The sequence below is a fragment of the Phalacrocorax aristotelis genome, chromosome 5 (genome assembly GCF_949628215.1).
Source record: "Phalacrocorax aristotelis chromosome 5, bGulAri2.1, whole genome shotgun sequence".
In the NCBI taxonomy this organism is placed as follows: Eukaryota; Metazoa; Chordata; class Aves; order Suliformes; family Phalacrocoracidae; genus Phalacrocorax; species Phalacrocorax aristotelis.
In genome coordinates, this window is record NC_134280.1 from 30303016 (window position 1) to 30320890 (window position 17875).

Sequence of the window (17875 nt, forward strand, 5' to 3'; positions counted from 1 at the left end):
TGGCCCTTGGGCTTGGAGCACTCAGTTTAACCAGACTGATACAAGGGGGTTATTTTTATTTTTTAATCAGTTGTTCCTGACCCTCTCTGAGCACCAAAAGAGAGCTGGCTGATATTCTATATAATTTCAAAGTAGCATTAGCTTTGTCCACTTACGCATTTGTCATGGACCCAGTGATTGAGACTGTGTGAATCTGTGTTCCACATATATACGGCAAAGCCTGTGCAGGAGGCACTGTTTAATAAATACCCTCATCTTAAAAGCATCATAGTCCTACTTCACTCTCTCTGGGAGAGTAGCTCTGTTAAGCACTTATTGCTCCTGTAGTTGTTTGCACAGAACAAGGTTCAGTAGTTTCCCCATCTTGGAGATAACAATTTATTTAATACAAACGTGTATTGAGTCTCTGCCTAGAGAGTTGCATGCTGCCACAGGTTTGGGATTGCAGCGGTTCCTCCAGCTGATGCCTCTGACCTGGAATGTTTAAAGGTTGCTTGGCACGTGGACAAAGATCCTTACAACATGTCAAAACATCAAATACTTCATGCAGCATTTAGGTGGGTCTTACTCTGCCAGAATGAATGATGGGCAGTAAAAGGTCACAAGACAGAAATGTGTATGGAGGAGAACAAATATTCATCTGAATGATTCTGGCAGGTCAAGTGGAAATCTCACCTCCTGACACGTCTACCCAGTGGAAAAAAGGAACATGTGCACCTTCTTAGATGGATCTTAACCTTCCTAGCTTGTCATCATTTTCTACTCCACATACTCCTTTCATTGTTGGTAGGGATGCAGTCCTGTTTTCCAACATCATCTCCCATTTCTCCCTGTCACTGGGAAAGAAGGCCTGTGTCCACCTGCAGAATTACCTTTCCTTTCTGTCACTCTGGACTGCCTTAGTTTTTCTGATCAAATACCTTCACCTGCCAATGTTTGCTGTGAAAGGAGGTGGTCCAAAATATTCTGCTTGCTGACCAGCACAGCAGGATAAATTATTTATTTGGCATACCTAGATAGCTGGGTGGTACCAGAGCACCGTTTCTAAATTGCTTGCTGTGCCAGCTAGGTATGACCTACTTATGCAGGGGTCATGTAGCTGCTTTAGTGTGGCACTGAGCGCAAGCTAATAACCCATGTTAAGAGGTAGGGTGTACTAGCTTGGGCACGGGGCCTCATTAGCAGAACAGAGATGGTAGTTTATTGTACCCATTGCTGTACTGACATTACTTGGGTTCAGGCTGCATGAATACACCCCATGGCTTTTAGATGGGTGCTGGTTCACATCCAGCAAGCTTTCACCACGGCTGAGCAGGTACCATCCCTACCTCGCTATGAGGTACCTGCTGCTTGCAGAAGTGAGCACTGTTGGTGAAGTGCAGCATCTAGTAGCATCACAGGGGCTTCCTTTTGGAGTCACGTGCACACACAAAAAGATACTTCAGTAGTCTTAGTACAGATGTAACCATATCTTTTTTTAATTCTATTATTTAGATACTTTAAAATATCCAAAGGGAGGGTGTCAGGGTGATGGGACTAGACTCTTTTCAGTGGTGCCCAATGACAGGACAGGGGCAATGGGCTCAAGTTGGAATGCAGGAAGTTCCTCTTAAATATGGGAAAAAAAATTTTTATTGTGAGGGTGCCAGAGCAGTGGCACAGGCTGCCCAGGGAGGGTGTGGAGTCTCCTTCCCTGGAGACATTCAAAACCTGCCTAGACGCGCTCCTGTGCCCCCTGCTCTTGGTGTCCCTGCTCAAGCAGGGGGTTGGACAAGATGATCTCCAGAGGTCCCTTCCAACCCCTACCATTCTGTGATTTAAAACTGCCATCAGACTAGTGTGTGGTCACAGTTTAGCACAGAAGTTAGAAGTACAAATATGAGAAGTGGCTGGCTCCATGTCAGTTTTGCTGAGAAGTTGGCTTCAAGTCTCATGGAGTCATTAATTCCTCAGTTCTCCACCCACTGCTGTTTCAGTCAAAGGCAAAAGGAGAATTTGACTAGGACCAGAAATTAAAACTCATAATGAGTCACTATGCCGATTATTAATTTGCAAGGCCTGTACCAATTGCAAAGAGCTTGTTCCTGGAGTTCATGATGTATGCAGTAGAAGCATTAGTTCCCAGATGCTGTCATAAAAAAATCATTTGATGCCCGTATTTTATGTTGTGTTAAAGATGCCTGCATATAAATGTTCAGATACATTGTTGTGATAAATTTTAAGTAACCAGCACCTAAACATCCCAGTGTGAGCCACATTACTTTCAGCAGACACAGGGAGGAAAGAGGCATGTATTTTGACAATTTCACATGGTCTCATTTTTGTGGAAGGAAAGCTACTTTCTACAGTCAGTAGGAATTACAGGAAATCAGCATAGGTTAAAAATTTGGTGCTTTCTATGTTCTAAAAATAATGTCAGAGGAAAGATAGTAAGCTGTGGGTGAAGTACAGTCAGTTTGTATGTAAATGCACTGCATAAATATGATATTGGCAACAAACGTGTAAGAACTACAAGATGTGCTGAATTCTCAGAAACAAGCAAGTTCTCATGAAGTCTTTGTGAACAGATTGTATATACTGCCCAGGCCATCCTTAAAAATGTCTGTTTTCTCTAAAATTCAGTTTGCAGACATATTTTGGGGTGGGTTGTTTTTTTTTTTTTCCACACATACTCACTAATGGTGTTTATAAGTCGTTACCACAATTCTGCTGCATATTAAGGATCACAGACATAAAGCATGTGAATTAGTCTTTTAATGCCCTAAGTGCATTCAGTATGAGGACAGAGCATTTATAAATAGAACATATTTATAGATTATGTTTTCAATAGTAATAATAGTTACCCAATGACTTTATAACCTTTCAGAGATTTGTTTTGATATTTTGATTTGTCTAAGTGAAGTCTGACAGTATTTTAGGGGAATTTCTGAATGCAGTGGAGAGGCATTTGTTTGCTTTTCATCCTTAATGCCTTAGGAAATGCTTGCTGTGGTCTCTCCCCCCACCTTCAGCTGGGCTCTTTGCAGAACTGGTGTATTCACATAAGACCTACCCTGACTATTAGATAAGGTATTGTAATTCAAAGAGGAAAAAGTTGTGGTTTTTTAAATATGAATGTGTATTATCAGTAGAATTAAAATATATAGGTCGTGGGTTTTTTTTAAACTGGGCAGGAGGGTTCAGCCTTACTTTTAGTTCCCGATTCACAGTCTTGAAAGGAAAGGTTGTAATTCAGTTAGGTCCCTTGGTGATTCTATATTGAGCAAGAGAAGGCAGTATAGATTAAGCTTTAATTAAATTATGTACGTGTACCAAGTGCTTTCTGGATGCTCTTGTATTTGTTCATAGAATCTATGATACAAGAAATAAATTGCAGTTAATTGCTTTCAGAGTCTCTTTTCCTTTTAAGAACATTGAAGGCAGAAACACTAGATACTAGTACAATGCCAAGAGTGTGGAGTCAAATCAGGAAAATCCAGCAGTGAAGAGTGTTTAAGCAGCTTTCCCTCACACACCTTACCTGTGTATACTAATTCACCATCTGCCTGGTAAATGTCAACTTTCTTGCGTTATGCTAACAAAACCCAAAACCTAGAGATGATTGCTGATTTGGGTGCTCACTGCTGTAGTTGTGAGATTAGATTCCTGGTCTTTTGCCCTTATTTTAAAATCTGCCACTGCTTAGTTTTCTTTAGTGAAAGGGAGATTGAGCATACAACACAGTAATTTGTTCCAATGCTTTCACCATTTACATATCTAAATCTGTTAAGTATGAGAAATTTTCACTGACTTTGGAGGTGCAGCTACAACTGCGCTAGAAGTTTTGTTGGAGAAGTCATGAGCCAGAAAAGTTCAAGGCTCCTGGTTGCATTTCTTCTGTGATCTTTATGAAAGTACTACACTGTTCGCCTCTCTTGCGTTGGCTGTTACAGCATATATTCAGTCAGCGTAGAGTTTTCAGACACTTCTCCGAGTGTCATACTGATGTAGACAGAAGTGGGACTACAGGTATTACATCCAGCTGATGGTCTGATTCTGCTTTGTGTGAGATCTCTTTACAGTGAGATTCAATTTTTCTTGTAAATCCAAGATCATGTATTTTAACTTCAGTAACTATTTCCAGCTTTTTATTCTTCAGTTTGCCTGGCAGATTGCTGTGTCTGAATGCAAATAATCTGAAGACTCCTCTCCATTTTTGGCATTTTCAGTGGAGGTGGTTGTTGAGGTTATTCTACTTCCACTCGGTTTGCCTGGCCTTGCACTGCCCTGACCCAGAAGCTGGCATGACCATCGAGTGGCTATGGGGTGAATCCATTCAGAGAAGTGGTAAAAGGTAGATTTAAGAAAAAGCAACAAACATAGGTTGTGTTCATAGCATGATACACAGTCTTGTCACTCAAAGGAGAGGGCAGGCAGGAGCAAACACCCCGGGGGAAGTAACAAGGGCAGTGCCAGCTTGGGATGACAGAGAAGCTCTGTTGTAAATTGCAATTCCTGTGCCAACCCACTGTAGTCATTAGTGACAGAGAGAGATAATTATGGGCCTGTTTTGTCCTGTTGAGCATTTATTACTGGTTATTTGAAGTCCCATGTGTTAGCTGTAAATAAAACTATTTTTCTCTGAACATTTTCCGTCTGGCAGCCATTGAATGGAGTTCATAAAGCAGCTGTTCAGCTGCAGCTGAAAGGGCTGCCATGGTGCAAGGTAACAGTGGGAATGTTTACAGATTTCATGTGAATGTCCTCAGTAATTACACTGAAAAGGTGAAAACAAATAATAGCGTACAAGAACGGTGGTTGATGACCTTTACTGTGCTTCCGTGGTGGATTTGTGGCTTTATAAAGCCACGTATAGTAAATATGGACTGAGTTGAATTCCTGGAACTTTGGATGGTGGAGGTGTATTTCCTTCCTGAACAATTGTACAGGCATGCCTGCTATGAATAAATCTGAATACAGGGTTTGAGAAACAGGGATTGCCTCCATTTCCCTTCCGTCAGCCCCCCTGCTGCCCTGGCCCTTCACTGCCATGAGCAGCTGGGGTGGCTGGTTATTGAACTGGATCAGGAACATAATGTGGCAGTAGAGATGGCGTCTGCAGGTCATGACTGGGTGAATGTCTGACTGGATGTGGCACAAGTTGGGCTCAAAATGGGCGTAGGTTTGTTGGGTCTCTGTTCTGCACTGGTTTGGCAGGCTGTCGTGTTGTTCTTCAAAATCTGGGTGTGTACTTTAATAAAATAAAACCAGAAGTCACGATCTAGCTGTGGAGGTGAGGGAGACTTTAGAGCGTGTCACTTGGTAAAGCTCTGCTTGCTTGTGAGCAGGCTGTGACAGTGTGTCTGAGGTCTAAAGCAAACTGTGTTGCCTCAAGGTGTAGTTACATTTTATAGCTAATAACTGTCAGCATAAGCATTAACTGATAACAGTGAATTGTCACCACGGCGTTACTAAAGACAAAGAAAAGAAAGGCTTGCATGTGTTTTACTGTGCCAGCTGGTACAACTGAAAAGCACAGAAAGCTTTGGGGCATTCAGGACCTTCGCATATGAAAGTGGATGGAAAGTTGTATCTGCTGGAACAGCCACAGTGAGGTATTTTGGTTCTTAGATTTAGTGGTGTTTCGAAAAGGAACTTCCACCTTTTCTCTCCAGTTTGTCCTGGGAGACAAAAAGCCAGCTCTGTCTGCAGAACGGGAAAGTCCTATGGCTCATGTGAGCAAGGAGAAACCAAGGAACAGACATCAATAGGTGGGTACTAGAGAGTGAAGAAAATCATATGAAAGTTGTGGGAAGACAGAATTGTATCTTCCTGGCTGTGTGAACAGGTGGGAAGGGCAGTAACTCTGTGTATGCTCTGAATACACAGCATTGATGCTTACTTCAAGTAACAGAGATTACAGGAGTTACAGTTATCTGTAGTGCACCTAGTTCACCATCCTGTCTTTAAGATACTGAAGATCAGTAGGTACATCAAAAGACTACTGGAACCTGCAAGAATTACATGTGCATATGACATAATCTTCCCCCCTCATGAAAATCTTTATTTGAATTTTTAAGGATTAGAGATTGATTTAAATCCTCACTCATGAGGTTTTATCTTCCTTTCAGTTCTGCACGGTTTTTTGGTATGAAATAACCACACTAATTCTGGATATTCTTGTTATCCATGTGCATGTCTAACCTCTCTTTGAATCCTGATAAATAGCTTAGTGTCAGCAGCATCGGTGCTCTATTTGCGCAGTAGATGAAGTATCAATTTTCATATTTTTAATAGATTTTTTAAATTTTAATTTTTATAGTTTAAATTTGCCACCTTTCAGCTCTGCTGTTCTTACAATCAGGCAGCAAATGTTTCTAGTTTACTTACCCTGTTACTAATTTAAATATATTTTTTAGTGTTTGAAGCATTTCTCTCCTTTCTGGGGTAAATAATACAACTCTATCCAGTCTCTTCATACAGCAGGTTTTTGTTGCCCCAAATGCTTGCTTTGTCTGAACAGCCAAATCCCACAGACCCCGTTTTTAAGATGGGCTCCCCACCTTTGCACTGTAATCCAGCTGATGTTTAGGGTTCATCTATACAAATATAATTTTTAAATATTACCCTGTACCTTAATACTGTTGCAGTCTAACACTTTGTGTTTTCTTGTCATGGATGCATGCTAAGCAGAAATCTGAAATGAAGTATCTGCAGTAGTGCCTGGGCCCCTTTCCCACATTGACGCAATTAACAAGACAGGTTTATTTGGATTTTTCTCGAGTGTGTATAGTTCAGTTTCCCCTGCATTCTGCAACTATTTGTATTTAATAGCATCCACTTTCTGCTGTCATGGTGTAAATTCAGCAAGTACAGTTAGATATCTTCTGCAGAACAACTTTCTCCCGGTCCTGATTTGGCTAAAACAAATTACTGGGTGTCAGCTGAACATTTCGCTGTTTGGCTCTTCACCTCTGGAGTTTCAGATCATTAGTAAGTATGTTATTAAGAAAGTATTAGTAAGTATAATACTAACTCTTTTGAACTAATAAAGAAATACTGTGTATTACATAAAAGTCATGAGTTAAACTGTCTCCAACCAGGTAACCTCATCAGCTTTCTTAACCTGCATTCAGAGTTCATAGCTGGGGTGTTTTAGGCAAGTGCACTCTGGTTTTCCAACTCTGGTTGGTAATAGCTAACTGTTTTTCCAGTTAGTTTCATTTAGAATACTTGGTTCAAGACGAACTACAGCAATTACTAATTTTTTCTCGAAGTGGGGGATGTGTCCTCTATTGACGAGATGGAAAGTAGCCTGGAAAGAGAGGAGTGAGAAGAAAATGTGCTGATTCTGCTCCCATATTCCTTCCCTGCCCAAGACACTTGTTCCCCACCAGCATACTTTCAGATCCCTGCCTCCATTCGAGAAGTCCCAGTGTGGTGGCTGCCGGGGAAATCAGTGCCAGGAAGCGAAGTGGGCCACTGCGAACGGGACAGGAAGAGCAAAAGGATGGGATGGCGGGGTGGGTGTGAGCACCCACAAGAACAGAAAGCAGTGAGTGGGGTACTGGTCAGCAAAGCTTGTCTAAACTAGGGATATATGAGAGCTTAAAAAGGATATGTAAGGATTGGCATTCATTTGTATGTGTGGGGAGGTTATGGTTTCAAACCAAACATTTCATCTCTTACTTCATAAATTGCAAGAATAGGAATGGACAGCCTTAATTTCAGCCATCATGGTCTTATCCATACACGCAACTTAAGTATTTATGTTCTAGGTGCCTGGTCTCGCACATCTTTGCAATCTTAATCATACTGTACTGTTAAAGCAAACATGAAACAATGTATATCAGTGTATCTTGAATATGATGATGTGATGCTCAAAAATCTGATCCCTTCTTTTTCTCAAAAGTTATTGTAAAAGGTAGTAGTGAAGTTAGAATACAAATACTATGATGTGTAAGTGCAAGGTAAACTGACTCAAATTCAAGAGTACTTAGAACCTGCAAATAAGAGGAGACTAAGAGCTTGTCCAAAAACTACAAGTCATGTCGGAAACTTACTTAAACTGCACGTGTCAAGATGTAAATCTTGCAGGCAGCTTCCTGCATTGCTTGGTGCTTACTGTATGTTATGAGGACGTTCCTTTTAGGTGTTTGCAAGTCATTTTAAGAATTTTATTTCCAAAATGTTGGTGTTGTAGAGGAGCAGGCACCTCAAACAGTTAATGCTTTGCTGATTACATATGCAAAAGATGATGCAAATATAGAAACCAAACTTGTAAAACCAGAGGTCCTTTGCTGAATAGCGTATGAGAGGATTGGAAATTCTTCCTAGGAAAACATTGCCTTTATCAGCAGGAATTTGGCAGCATCTACCTTTGCTAACATTGATATATACCTGATTCATGAGACTTCTCACTTGCACATTTCCTTTATTTCTAATCCCATTTGTGTAGCAATTGACTCCATACTGGAGTCACGTTTTCTATCAGCAAACAAAAGCATTAGTTTTGCAACATACTTCTATTTGTAGCTGGGAAATTTTTCTTTAAAGTTCTTTTCAGATACTTGGCTGGGAGATGTTGCGGATGCACAAGATCTGCTCCTGAAAATGGTTCCGATGAGGTAGTCTTTTGGCTGGAGTCACCATGATACATGCACAGGAATTGGGAGAAAGTTGTTGATTTGAGTACCATGGAAAAACTGGCTGATACTTGCAAAAAAGTGGTAAAATTAGATACCTCTTTAAAAATGGTAAAAATCAAAGGGAAACCTATGGGAGCCTGGTTTGTAGTTCACACTTTTGAAAATGCAGAATACTCAAAAAAAAATGTGCATATAACATGGAGGACTGAAAACTTGTGTGTTAAACTTGTGGTAGAAAACCACTTAAACTGTTGTCATTAATGAAGTGTTTAAGAACTGTTTGGTAGTGTATATTACAAATAGTAATAGTGCATGGGTTTTCTTTTGTGCTTTCTGGAAGATGAAATGCAACATGGAGAAGACTTGGTACTGTAGGAAAGAATGGGGTTATTATATTTGCATGGACACAGGCTACTCTTGGAATTCTTATAAAAATTGTCACGCCTAGACTACTTAAAATGCAGTGAGTTTACAATTAATTTCTTTCATGGCCAGTTTACCAGTATAGACATATAGGTAGAGTATTTTTTGTCTGTAAGCATTTGTCAGACTAATACCTGGTTTATGTGGGACAAAAATCATGGCAACAGAGAGAGGCGTAACAAAATTCCAGGTGCTTAGAAGAATTTAATTTGCTTTTTCCAAAAATCTGTAAGTTTTCTTTCATTGTTTGTTTTTAAAGAAAATCAGGTTTAATTCTTTTCACTTCCTAAGAGTTTTTTCTAAACTGATGTTGGAACTAACTATTTGGTACTTATTTCGGTGTTCACACACATACAAATGCAAAAGCTCATTTGAACAGTCGCTTTCAATACTAAATGTACAGATTTTTATTTATATACATTGACTTCCTTTCTTTTGATGTGAGATGCAGCTACTACTTTGAAATGCTGTTTTATCTTTGTTGATTAGCAATCATTTACTGTAAGACAGAAATTTCATTTTATACTCAGGGTTAAAGTGTGACTCTACTGCTTTAGGCAACACGTCTCCAAAGAGTATTCTCTTTCCTGTAATACTGAAGTATAGTTTGCATTGAAATGGAAGTTTCACTGACTTTGTGTTTAAAATTAAATGTCTTGAATGTGGTCATGGTACCACCACCTGTATTGACACTTCTAAGTCTTCTCCTCAGGGGGCCAGTAAAGTTGAGCAAGGAGAGGGGCATTTCTCCCTCTTTCCACCTTTCTTCTGATCTGAGCACCCTCTGCCTCCAGGCCTTTTCCCAAAGCAGAAATGCTCTACTAGTTGTTTTGCTCCAGCTCTGAAGACAGGTGTGCTGCCTTAGGGTAGCCAGAGGCCTGAGTAGGTAGGGCAGCACAGGGTGGTACACAGAATTAGTATTGTGGCTATGGAGGTAATACCCATTCTTAATATTTGGAGTTCTGTGTAATAGAGTGGTATTGCTGTATCACCATGGGGAGCATTTCCTTGTATTTTGAAGTTCTTTTTTATATGTAAAATATTTTCATATCAGTATTTAAAGAACTGAAAAGTAATTTTCACAGATCGGTGCAGAATTTAACTGTCATTGCGCTCTGCCTACGCGCACGGTTTTGGAAGTTTTGCAACCTCTTTTTACAGAGTTCTGTATTTTGGTGATCTAGGTTTCCTCAGTTATTGCTTAGAAATATAAGTGTATTAGGACCCATATATGATACAAAACTTAGGTCACGACAAACTACTGTGTACCTTTAAATATAGAAATATTTATTTGCAGTAAGGTTCAAGTGGAAATGGCTTCCATCATTATGTATACTGACTTTAAAACTACTGAGTAGAAAAGACTAAGTTGCTGTGATGTAGGGCCATACACGGTCTGGTTGTGGAAAGGATTTACATGGAGATGTTGCATATTTAGTTCAGACAGAAGGCGGCTGAAATCTAAGTGCCCAATGCAGAAGCAGTTGCTATTGTTTATCTGCAAACTGCAGTTGCGGGGGAGAGGGAGGGCTGTGGCAGGGCATGTTGCACCTTGGCACTGAGGGAGCACCATTCCTGACAAACTGCCGGTCGTTATTCCAAATTGTGGAGGTACTAGGTCATCATAGTGCAAAATGCTCAAGCCATTTTTTTAAGATGAGCAAAACGTGTGTTTTTCTGATCTTGTTACTGGAGGAGACTGGACCTATTTTTCATAAACATTACACACAGAAAAATCAACCTGAGGCAGACACCTGGCATGAAAAAATTGTGCCTGAATGCTAATAGTTTGGCAACTTTTTAATACGTAAATGAAAACAGTATGTAGTAATGGGAATTCAGCTGCAGTGATTGCTACCAGATCCACCAAGAATAATGGACTTGCATACCAACCCAGACTTACGACAAATATTGTGATTGTAGGTAACTAAATGACCATGGAATCTGGAGCAGAGAACCAGCAGAGTGGAGATGCAGCCGTTACAGAGGCAGAAACCCAACAGATGACAGTACAGGCACAACCACAGATTGCAACGTTAGCCCAGGTATAAAATCATACGGTGTAATAGTTTTACCTATTGGATAATTTTTTTAAGAGGGATAATGTCTGCTCATGGGCCTGAGAGAAGGTTCCATTGGTACAATTCTGAAACAGGTGCAATGTATAGTTGGTTTAATATCTGTCTTCACATTTTTAAAGCAGTAGAGATTTTTAACTTCCCATCACGCTAGGCTGTGTTAGTTCTGAAGAACTGTATGTGTGTAAACTGTGTAATGTTAACAGAATAATGCATTAAAATATTTCTAGCATTCTTTACCACAACCATACCGCTGAAAAGTATTTTTTTCAAAACATGTAACTTACTGTCTTTTTTATATTGACTAGATTGTTTTGCTGTTATGTTTTCCTTTAGAAACTTGTCTATAGCAGTCAGTTTAATTATGAAGAAGACTAGCTGAAAATACAAATAACGCAGCAAATACAACACCTTATCAGATGGGATTAATATTGTAAACATAATCAAGTGAAACAACATGGCATTTGACAGCTCGTGTTACCCTGTTGTTTCCAGAATTTCACAGAATTGTTGGCTGTTTAGAGAGACAGTAGTAGATAATTTATTATCCCCAAATTATTTTGGAGAGACAAGAATTGCAATCCCAGCTACATCTCTAATTTTGGAATCCGGTTTCATTCTTGGATACACTAATGGTTGGCAGAAGCAACTCCATTGTGTAAATGAGAACAAAATCTGTTTGGCTCTCTTCCGTAACCATTTCATTTTAAAAGTATTTGCAGTCTGCAGAACAAACAGGCTTTTTAGATCTTCTGGTTTGGGGAATTGAGCGTCTTTTAAGTGGCACAAATCACTTACCATTTTATAAATTATTAGTGTCTTTTTAAAGTCACTACACCTTTTGGTAAATCAGAAGTAGTACACTTCCATTCAAGTGATAGTGTAGGGATTGGAGCTGTTGAAATGCACAGGGTGATTTTGTTCAGTGAAGCTGTAGTGTGAATTTACAGGACACCAGCTGCCCTGCACCAGCTTGCCTCTTTGGGCAGTTTTCTCACCGTCTAACTTAGGCACAGGATGTAGGTGGTGTGAATGACACTTCAGTGTGAACTGAGTGGAAGTAGTTTATTTCTCTTGCAAAACCAGTAAACTGCTTCTCGCTTGGTATGCATTAAGATTTAGTCCAGAGAAGCAAGAATGTTTTAAATTTGTTTGCTAACATACTAACCTCCATGTAGCTGAACTTGCAGATACATAGTGGGTTGAATGCACTTCACTTGGGCGAAATTACCCTGGTACTTGAATGAGAATTTTTTCCAAGTAAGACAAAGCTATACAGCTATGGTTAAAATTAATGTGAACCACAAAGAAACATGTTATATTTTTCCTAATTTCCTCTGTTGTCATTCACTGTATAGTTGCGCCTTAGCTTTTCTCCAGGCTTTATATTCCTTGTAGAAGTGACAGAGCAGTCTAAACGTAATTCCTTATCCTGTTCACATCAGTGTTATGTTATTATGATATTTTTAATATGTGAAGTGGCAATGTTGGCATTAGGGAGTGCCCTCAGAGGCTTAGGCAAATCTAAATAACTAATTATGTCAGTCTAATTCCTTCATTTTCTCTTGTAAGGTCACCCCTCATGTAAGCTTAGTTTAGTTGCTACACTTGTAGTGAGTTCAGGGTAGTTTTTAGAGTCAAAAGGAAACTCGTTCCAGTTCCACAAGGTATGAGTCAGAGACATCTGCGGAAGTTACACTCTGCTGTTGGCTTAATCCAACCGCAGAGTGGCCTCCAGTTGATCAGCCTTGCTGTCATTGCCAAGGACTTTTTAGTCAGACATGCTTTATTAAAAAAGGTTGCGTAGTAAAGGAATATAATTTGCCAGAGGAAACTGTGCTCATATGTCAATCTCGGCCCTGCTTTCTCTCAGCTGTGAGTTTTGTACTGCCATGTAGTGCTGCAACCATTTTCATAAAAAGGAAAGTAAAGACAAACACAAAGTCATGTATTAGGGGGAGACAGCTGTAGAGGAGAGAGGTCTACGTGTAATTCCCCTGAATTTTGTTGTTAAGCAAGATTTCCTTGCAAGTGGCGGATGTTTATGGAAATTCAGAGATCAGCTACTGAATCTTTTTGAGAACCACATGTTTATGGGGACAGCAGAGGATTTACTTCTGCATTTGGTACATAGCAGCTCTTTGAGATTACGTAGGACAGCAGTGCAGTCCCTTCTCACATTGTAGCTACATGGATTTAATTTCTTGAAAATGCTGTTGAACACTGGAGGATTGTTAAATTTTCCAAACTTGGGTGTCTAGGAGAAGGCTGGCTATTCAGTGACCCATGACCTGGCAAAGGTCTGCCAGAGAAGCTCACGCTTGCCTGCAGTCCTTCCCCGAGGGCTGTGCTGGTGTGAGTCAGCTGCAAACCAAGGGCCGTGCGCACTAGTACGGCAGCCCTGGCAGCCTTCTGCCTTTCAGGAGCCCTCCAGGTGTGAACACATGCATTTTGTCACCAGACAGTTGCTGAGTACTGGATGAGAACTGGGGCATCTGCCCAGCCACATAGCAACCTTGGTGCATGGCCCTTCAGCCGCCCATAATAGTTCTTGTGACCTGCCAGTGTGAGACTTCCCTGCGTGACGCGAGCTTTGTGTGGGTATTGCTGTCCTCGGAGCCTGAGCCCCTGCGCAGGACATGCTAACGTACCGTGCTCGAGTCGTTAGCGTATCCCTGGTGGCATAGCCTCTATGCCTACAGGTCTGTGCTGGAGAAACAAAATTGTATGTAGAAACTGAGGGTTTAAAATGTGGGCTATTTTTCTAAATAGAAAAATCTCCAAGACTAGAGTTTGTGTTGACCTGTTACACTGAATTACAACAACTGCCTACAGACCGTTTGTTTCCACAGCAAACCCATGGATTTTCTGTCTGAACACATGGTCAGTTTCCTTTATTTAAATGGAATTTGCCAACTACTCAATATCTTTTAGACTAGAAAGTCTGAAAGATATGCTCCCTAAAAAATTTAACTTGTTGCATCTGGCAAACACTTTGCATTTACTTGAGTGAGAACAAAAATAGCTCCACTCGCATATGTTTCTGCCTTTGACTCAGCAGTGTCTGTAGGAGTACACCCAAGTCCTAGCAATATCTAACTGTAAGCGAAAGGTAATAAAGTGTTTTTATTAAGTTACCTCAAAATAGAGACAGTCGTGTTTTTCTTATTCTTGGTAGTGATTTTACAATCACTGACAATTTTGAGCCTGCAGAAATTCTGCATTAGATTAATTTGTAAAGTAGGTCAGATGTTGGGCTTAGGCAGTTCAGGGGGTTTTATATTATGCTGAAACATTTGGGTCGTCTAACTGGGGTCTAGAAGAGACACAATTCTTCCACCAAAAAGCGTTCTTGGTAGTGAAATAAGATTTTACAATAGCCTAATTTATGCTTACTGTCTCTTCTTTGCAGGTATCTATGCCAGCAGCTCACGCAACGTCTTCTGCACCCACGGTGACCTTAGTTCAGCTGCCCAATGGGCAGACGGTTCAGGTGCATGGTGTAATTCAGGCTGCCCAGCCATCAGTTATTCAGTCGCCACAGGTCCAGACAGTTCAGGTACTGACTGAAGAAAATTCCTGTTACATTAATTGGGCCTTTTGAATACTCCTGCCAGTTCACTGGTTTCCAGTGTGTTTGTGTCCTGGATTGTGTTTTTGCTTATGTAAACTTTAAGAGCATGATGAAGGGAAAAGCTGTACAGTATTTGCTACGCTCTGACTTTTTTTCTGTTCTGGTTTAACCATTTTTCACTTTCAAACATTGCTGAGTTTCATTTCCCTCTAGAATTTGGTTGGTGAGTTTAACAGCTTCATGGTTTTTCTTACAGTATTACTCTCCTTTTTCTCTCTACTGCATTCTCATACATCTTTATTAAGTAAGAGTTCATACTATTCTGAAGTGAACAAAAGGGGGTTTTTTAATAATGTAATCTTTAATCATTAGTGAGGCTGATATTCTGGGATGAGAGTCTTTGCTACTTAGAAAATATTTGCACTGGCTTACAAAACAGATGCCTGTATGTTAATGCTCCTTAAAATAAACCTATCGGTCCTCTCAAAAATGGTTTTAAAATATGCCTGTTGAACATTGTTTGCTTTGTAAAGCCTTAGCATTTTCTCTTCTGTAAAGCAAGACAGATAATGCAATATGATGAGGTAGCTTGAAGACATAGGAGACAAGTAGTCTGAAATCTTTAAAACCTGTAACTTTTTTTTTAACCACTTTAAGCCCAGCGTTAGTGAATGCAAAAATTGCTTGGTGTACAGCAGATACATGGGGCAATGACTATACATCATTCCTTTGCTATTAGTACATTGAGCTCAAAAAAAGTTTAATTTTAAAATGTAGACATTTTAACTATTTGATACAGATATTTAGCTGGGTATTATTTTAAAAAATAAGAAGGCATGCATAATTTAAAACTAGGCCATACTGATAATAATCTTTGTTTACTCCTTGTCAGCTTTAGTGCTGAGTTTCTGGCAGGCTCTACCCTCCTCAGCCACTGGAGTCAAAAGTTTAGAGTTTTAATCTATCAGATGTGAGCAGTTTTCAGATAAGTGCACAAGTTACTAGCCCAGGGGTGGAAGATAAGAGACAGACAATGAAACCATGCTTGGAATTCACCTGCCTCAGTGCAAAGCCAGAACCTGTTTGGAATGCTGCCATATTCAAAGCCCAGTCTTCACAGTCAGCCTTGGACCTTTTCAGGCCCTCTATCTGATAACTGAGATTTGGGCCCTGCAAGCTTTTTGAGCCTTTTGGAATCTTCCCTACAGTGCATAAAATGCCAGGCTGTGAGCTATGTTTCTCTCACAGGCATTTCTCTATTCACTAACTGTCATTAGCTTTTGTATATTTGTCACAATACTGTAGTCTTTGGAAAACAGTCTCTGTTTTTATGTGTTGGAGGTGTTTTCACATTTTTGTCATACTTCAAATTTAAAATTATTGAAATATGATTGATACAAACATTTTAGCTTTCCTTCCTAAATCTTTGTCATTGTCTGAGATGTTCAGAATTGCAGCACTGCATTGTTTCTTAGCATCTTCATGTATGACATTTTCCTGACAAATTTCCACCCCACAAAAGGCAGTCTGTCTATAACGTATCAACATATCTACCCAATTATTTATAAATTGATGTTTCTCAACTTCAGTATTTTGCTCTTTCTTTCTAAACGTTTCTGCTGTCTTAATTTGGTTTTAGTTTTTCTCTCCCTAAATTTTACTTTAAAGATCTTCCTTTGTTTCCTTAAAATGGATGGAAATAAGGAATCACGGAAAGCAAAATGTGTATGGAATTGCTGTTTATATTTTCTTATTGGAGTATTTAAATTATAAAGGACATTCTCACAGGTAGATAACTGAAGGTGGTCGCCTTACTGGATCTGCTACTAAACAGTCTGCCCTTTCTGTCTGTTGCCTAGGTAGAAGCACTGTAGAGTACTTGCATTGTAGTGTTTTTCACAGGATGTCAACATTTCCTTAAAATAAAGACATTGGAAGTGTCTTGTTAAGCTTGATTGCTATTCTTATTTACAGATCTCCACTATAGCAGAAAGTGAAGATTCACAGGAATCAGTAGACAGTGTCACAGACTCACAGAAACGAAGAGAAATTCTTTCCAGACGACCCTCCTACAGGTATGGAGGTTAAAAGCAGAAGCATTTTGTTTGATGAATGCATTCTTTATGTGGGGAGACAAACAGTGTGATTGTATAGTTATTTTTAGATTTACCATTTAACTGAAATCTCTCTTCTACAATGTCTTTCCATGGAATAGGATGTAAAGAGATAAGCAAATAGGAGCAGGAGGAAGAAACCTCAGCTATTACACTCAGTTAAGACAGAAATGACCTGAGAAAAAGCTAATTGCCATATTTGTGAACATTGAGGTATCATTGTGCTAATTGCCTTAGAGATAGCTTTAATGGATACTTAATACATATACTGAAGCTTTGCAAGAAAGTGGCGTCTGTATAATCTGTAGTCTGCAAAAAATAAGCTCTGTAGTTTTTCATGATTGTTGAAATGCTAGCAGCAATCAAACTTAATTCCTTTCTTCCATGAGACTTTCAATGAACATGCGGTGTTCATGGCTCAGAGAGAATTTCTGCTTGAGCAAAATTGATTGTGTTTAAAGTTTAAGAAGTCAGGATATGAGTTGAATGTAGTGATAGGCATCTAGTATCTTTAGTTGTCATGCCAAAACTTCTGCAGTAAGACCAACTGAGGTGGTCATATGTTACTTTATTAATTAAGCCCTTGCACAGGTGAAAGGTTTAGAGGAGAAATCGTACAAGGAGTGGCTAAAGTCACTTGGTTTCTTAAGCCTAGAGAAGAGGAGACCGAGGGGAGACTTCACTGTGGTCTACAGCTTCCTCACAAGGGGAGGAGGAGGGGCAGGTGCTGATCTCTCCTCTCTGGTGACCAATGACAGGACCTGAGGGAATGGCAGGAAGGTGTGCCAGGGGAGGTTTAGGTGGGATATTAGGAAAAGGTTCTTCACCCAGAGGGTTGTGGAGCATGGGAACAGGCTCCCCAGGGAGGCAGTCACGGCACCAAGCCTGACGATATTCAAGAAGCACTTGGACAGCACCCTCAGAGATATGGTGTGAATTTTGGGATTGTTCTGTGCTGGGACAGGAGTTGGACTTGATGATCCTTGTGGGTCCCTTCCAACTCAGGACATTCTATATCTCATCCGTTATTTTAATTTTTTTTTAGCACTTGCAGATTAT

At 40.0% G+C, this 17875-nt stretch overlaps 1 protein-coding gene across 3 annotated transcripts in view; it reads left to right on the forward strand.

Moving 5' to 3' along the window:
* The window catches only part of CREB1 (cAMP responsive element binding protein 1), a 42341-nt gene that overhangs the window by 9101 nt on the left and 15365 nt on the right, over window positions 1-17875 (forward strand). For 2 of the 3 annotated variants that reach the window (XM_075093745.1, XM_075093744.1), the window contains exons 2-4: window positions 10974-11095; window positions 14541-14687; window positions 16677-16777. In XM_075093745.1, the coding sequence (XP_074949846.1) occupies window positions 10982-11095; window positions 14541-14687; window positions 16677-16777 (362 nt within the window). In that variant the 5' untranslated portion in view covers window positions 10974-10981. The remainder of the gene's footprint in view (window positions 1-10973; window positions 11096-14540; window positions 14688-16676; window positions 16778-17875) is intronic. The other variant, XM_075093746.1, reaches the window with a different exon arrangement.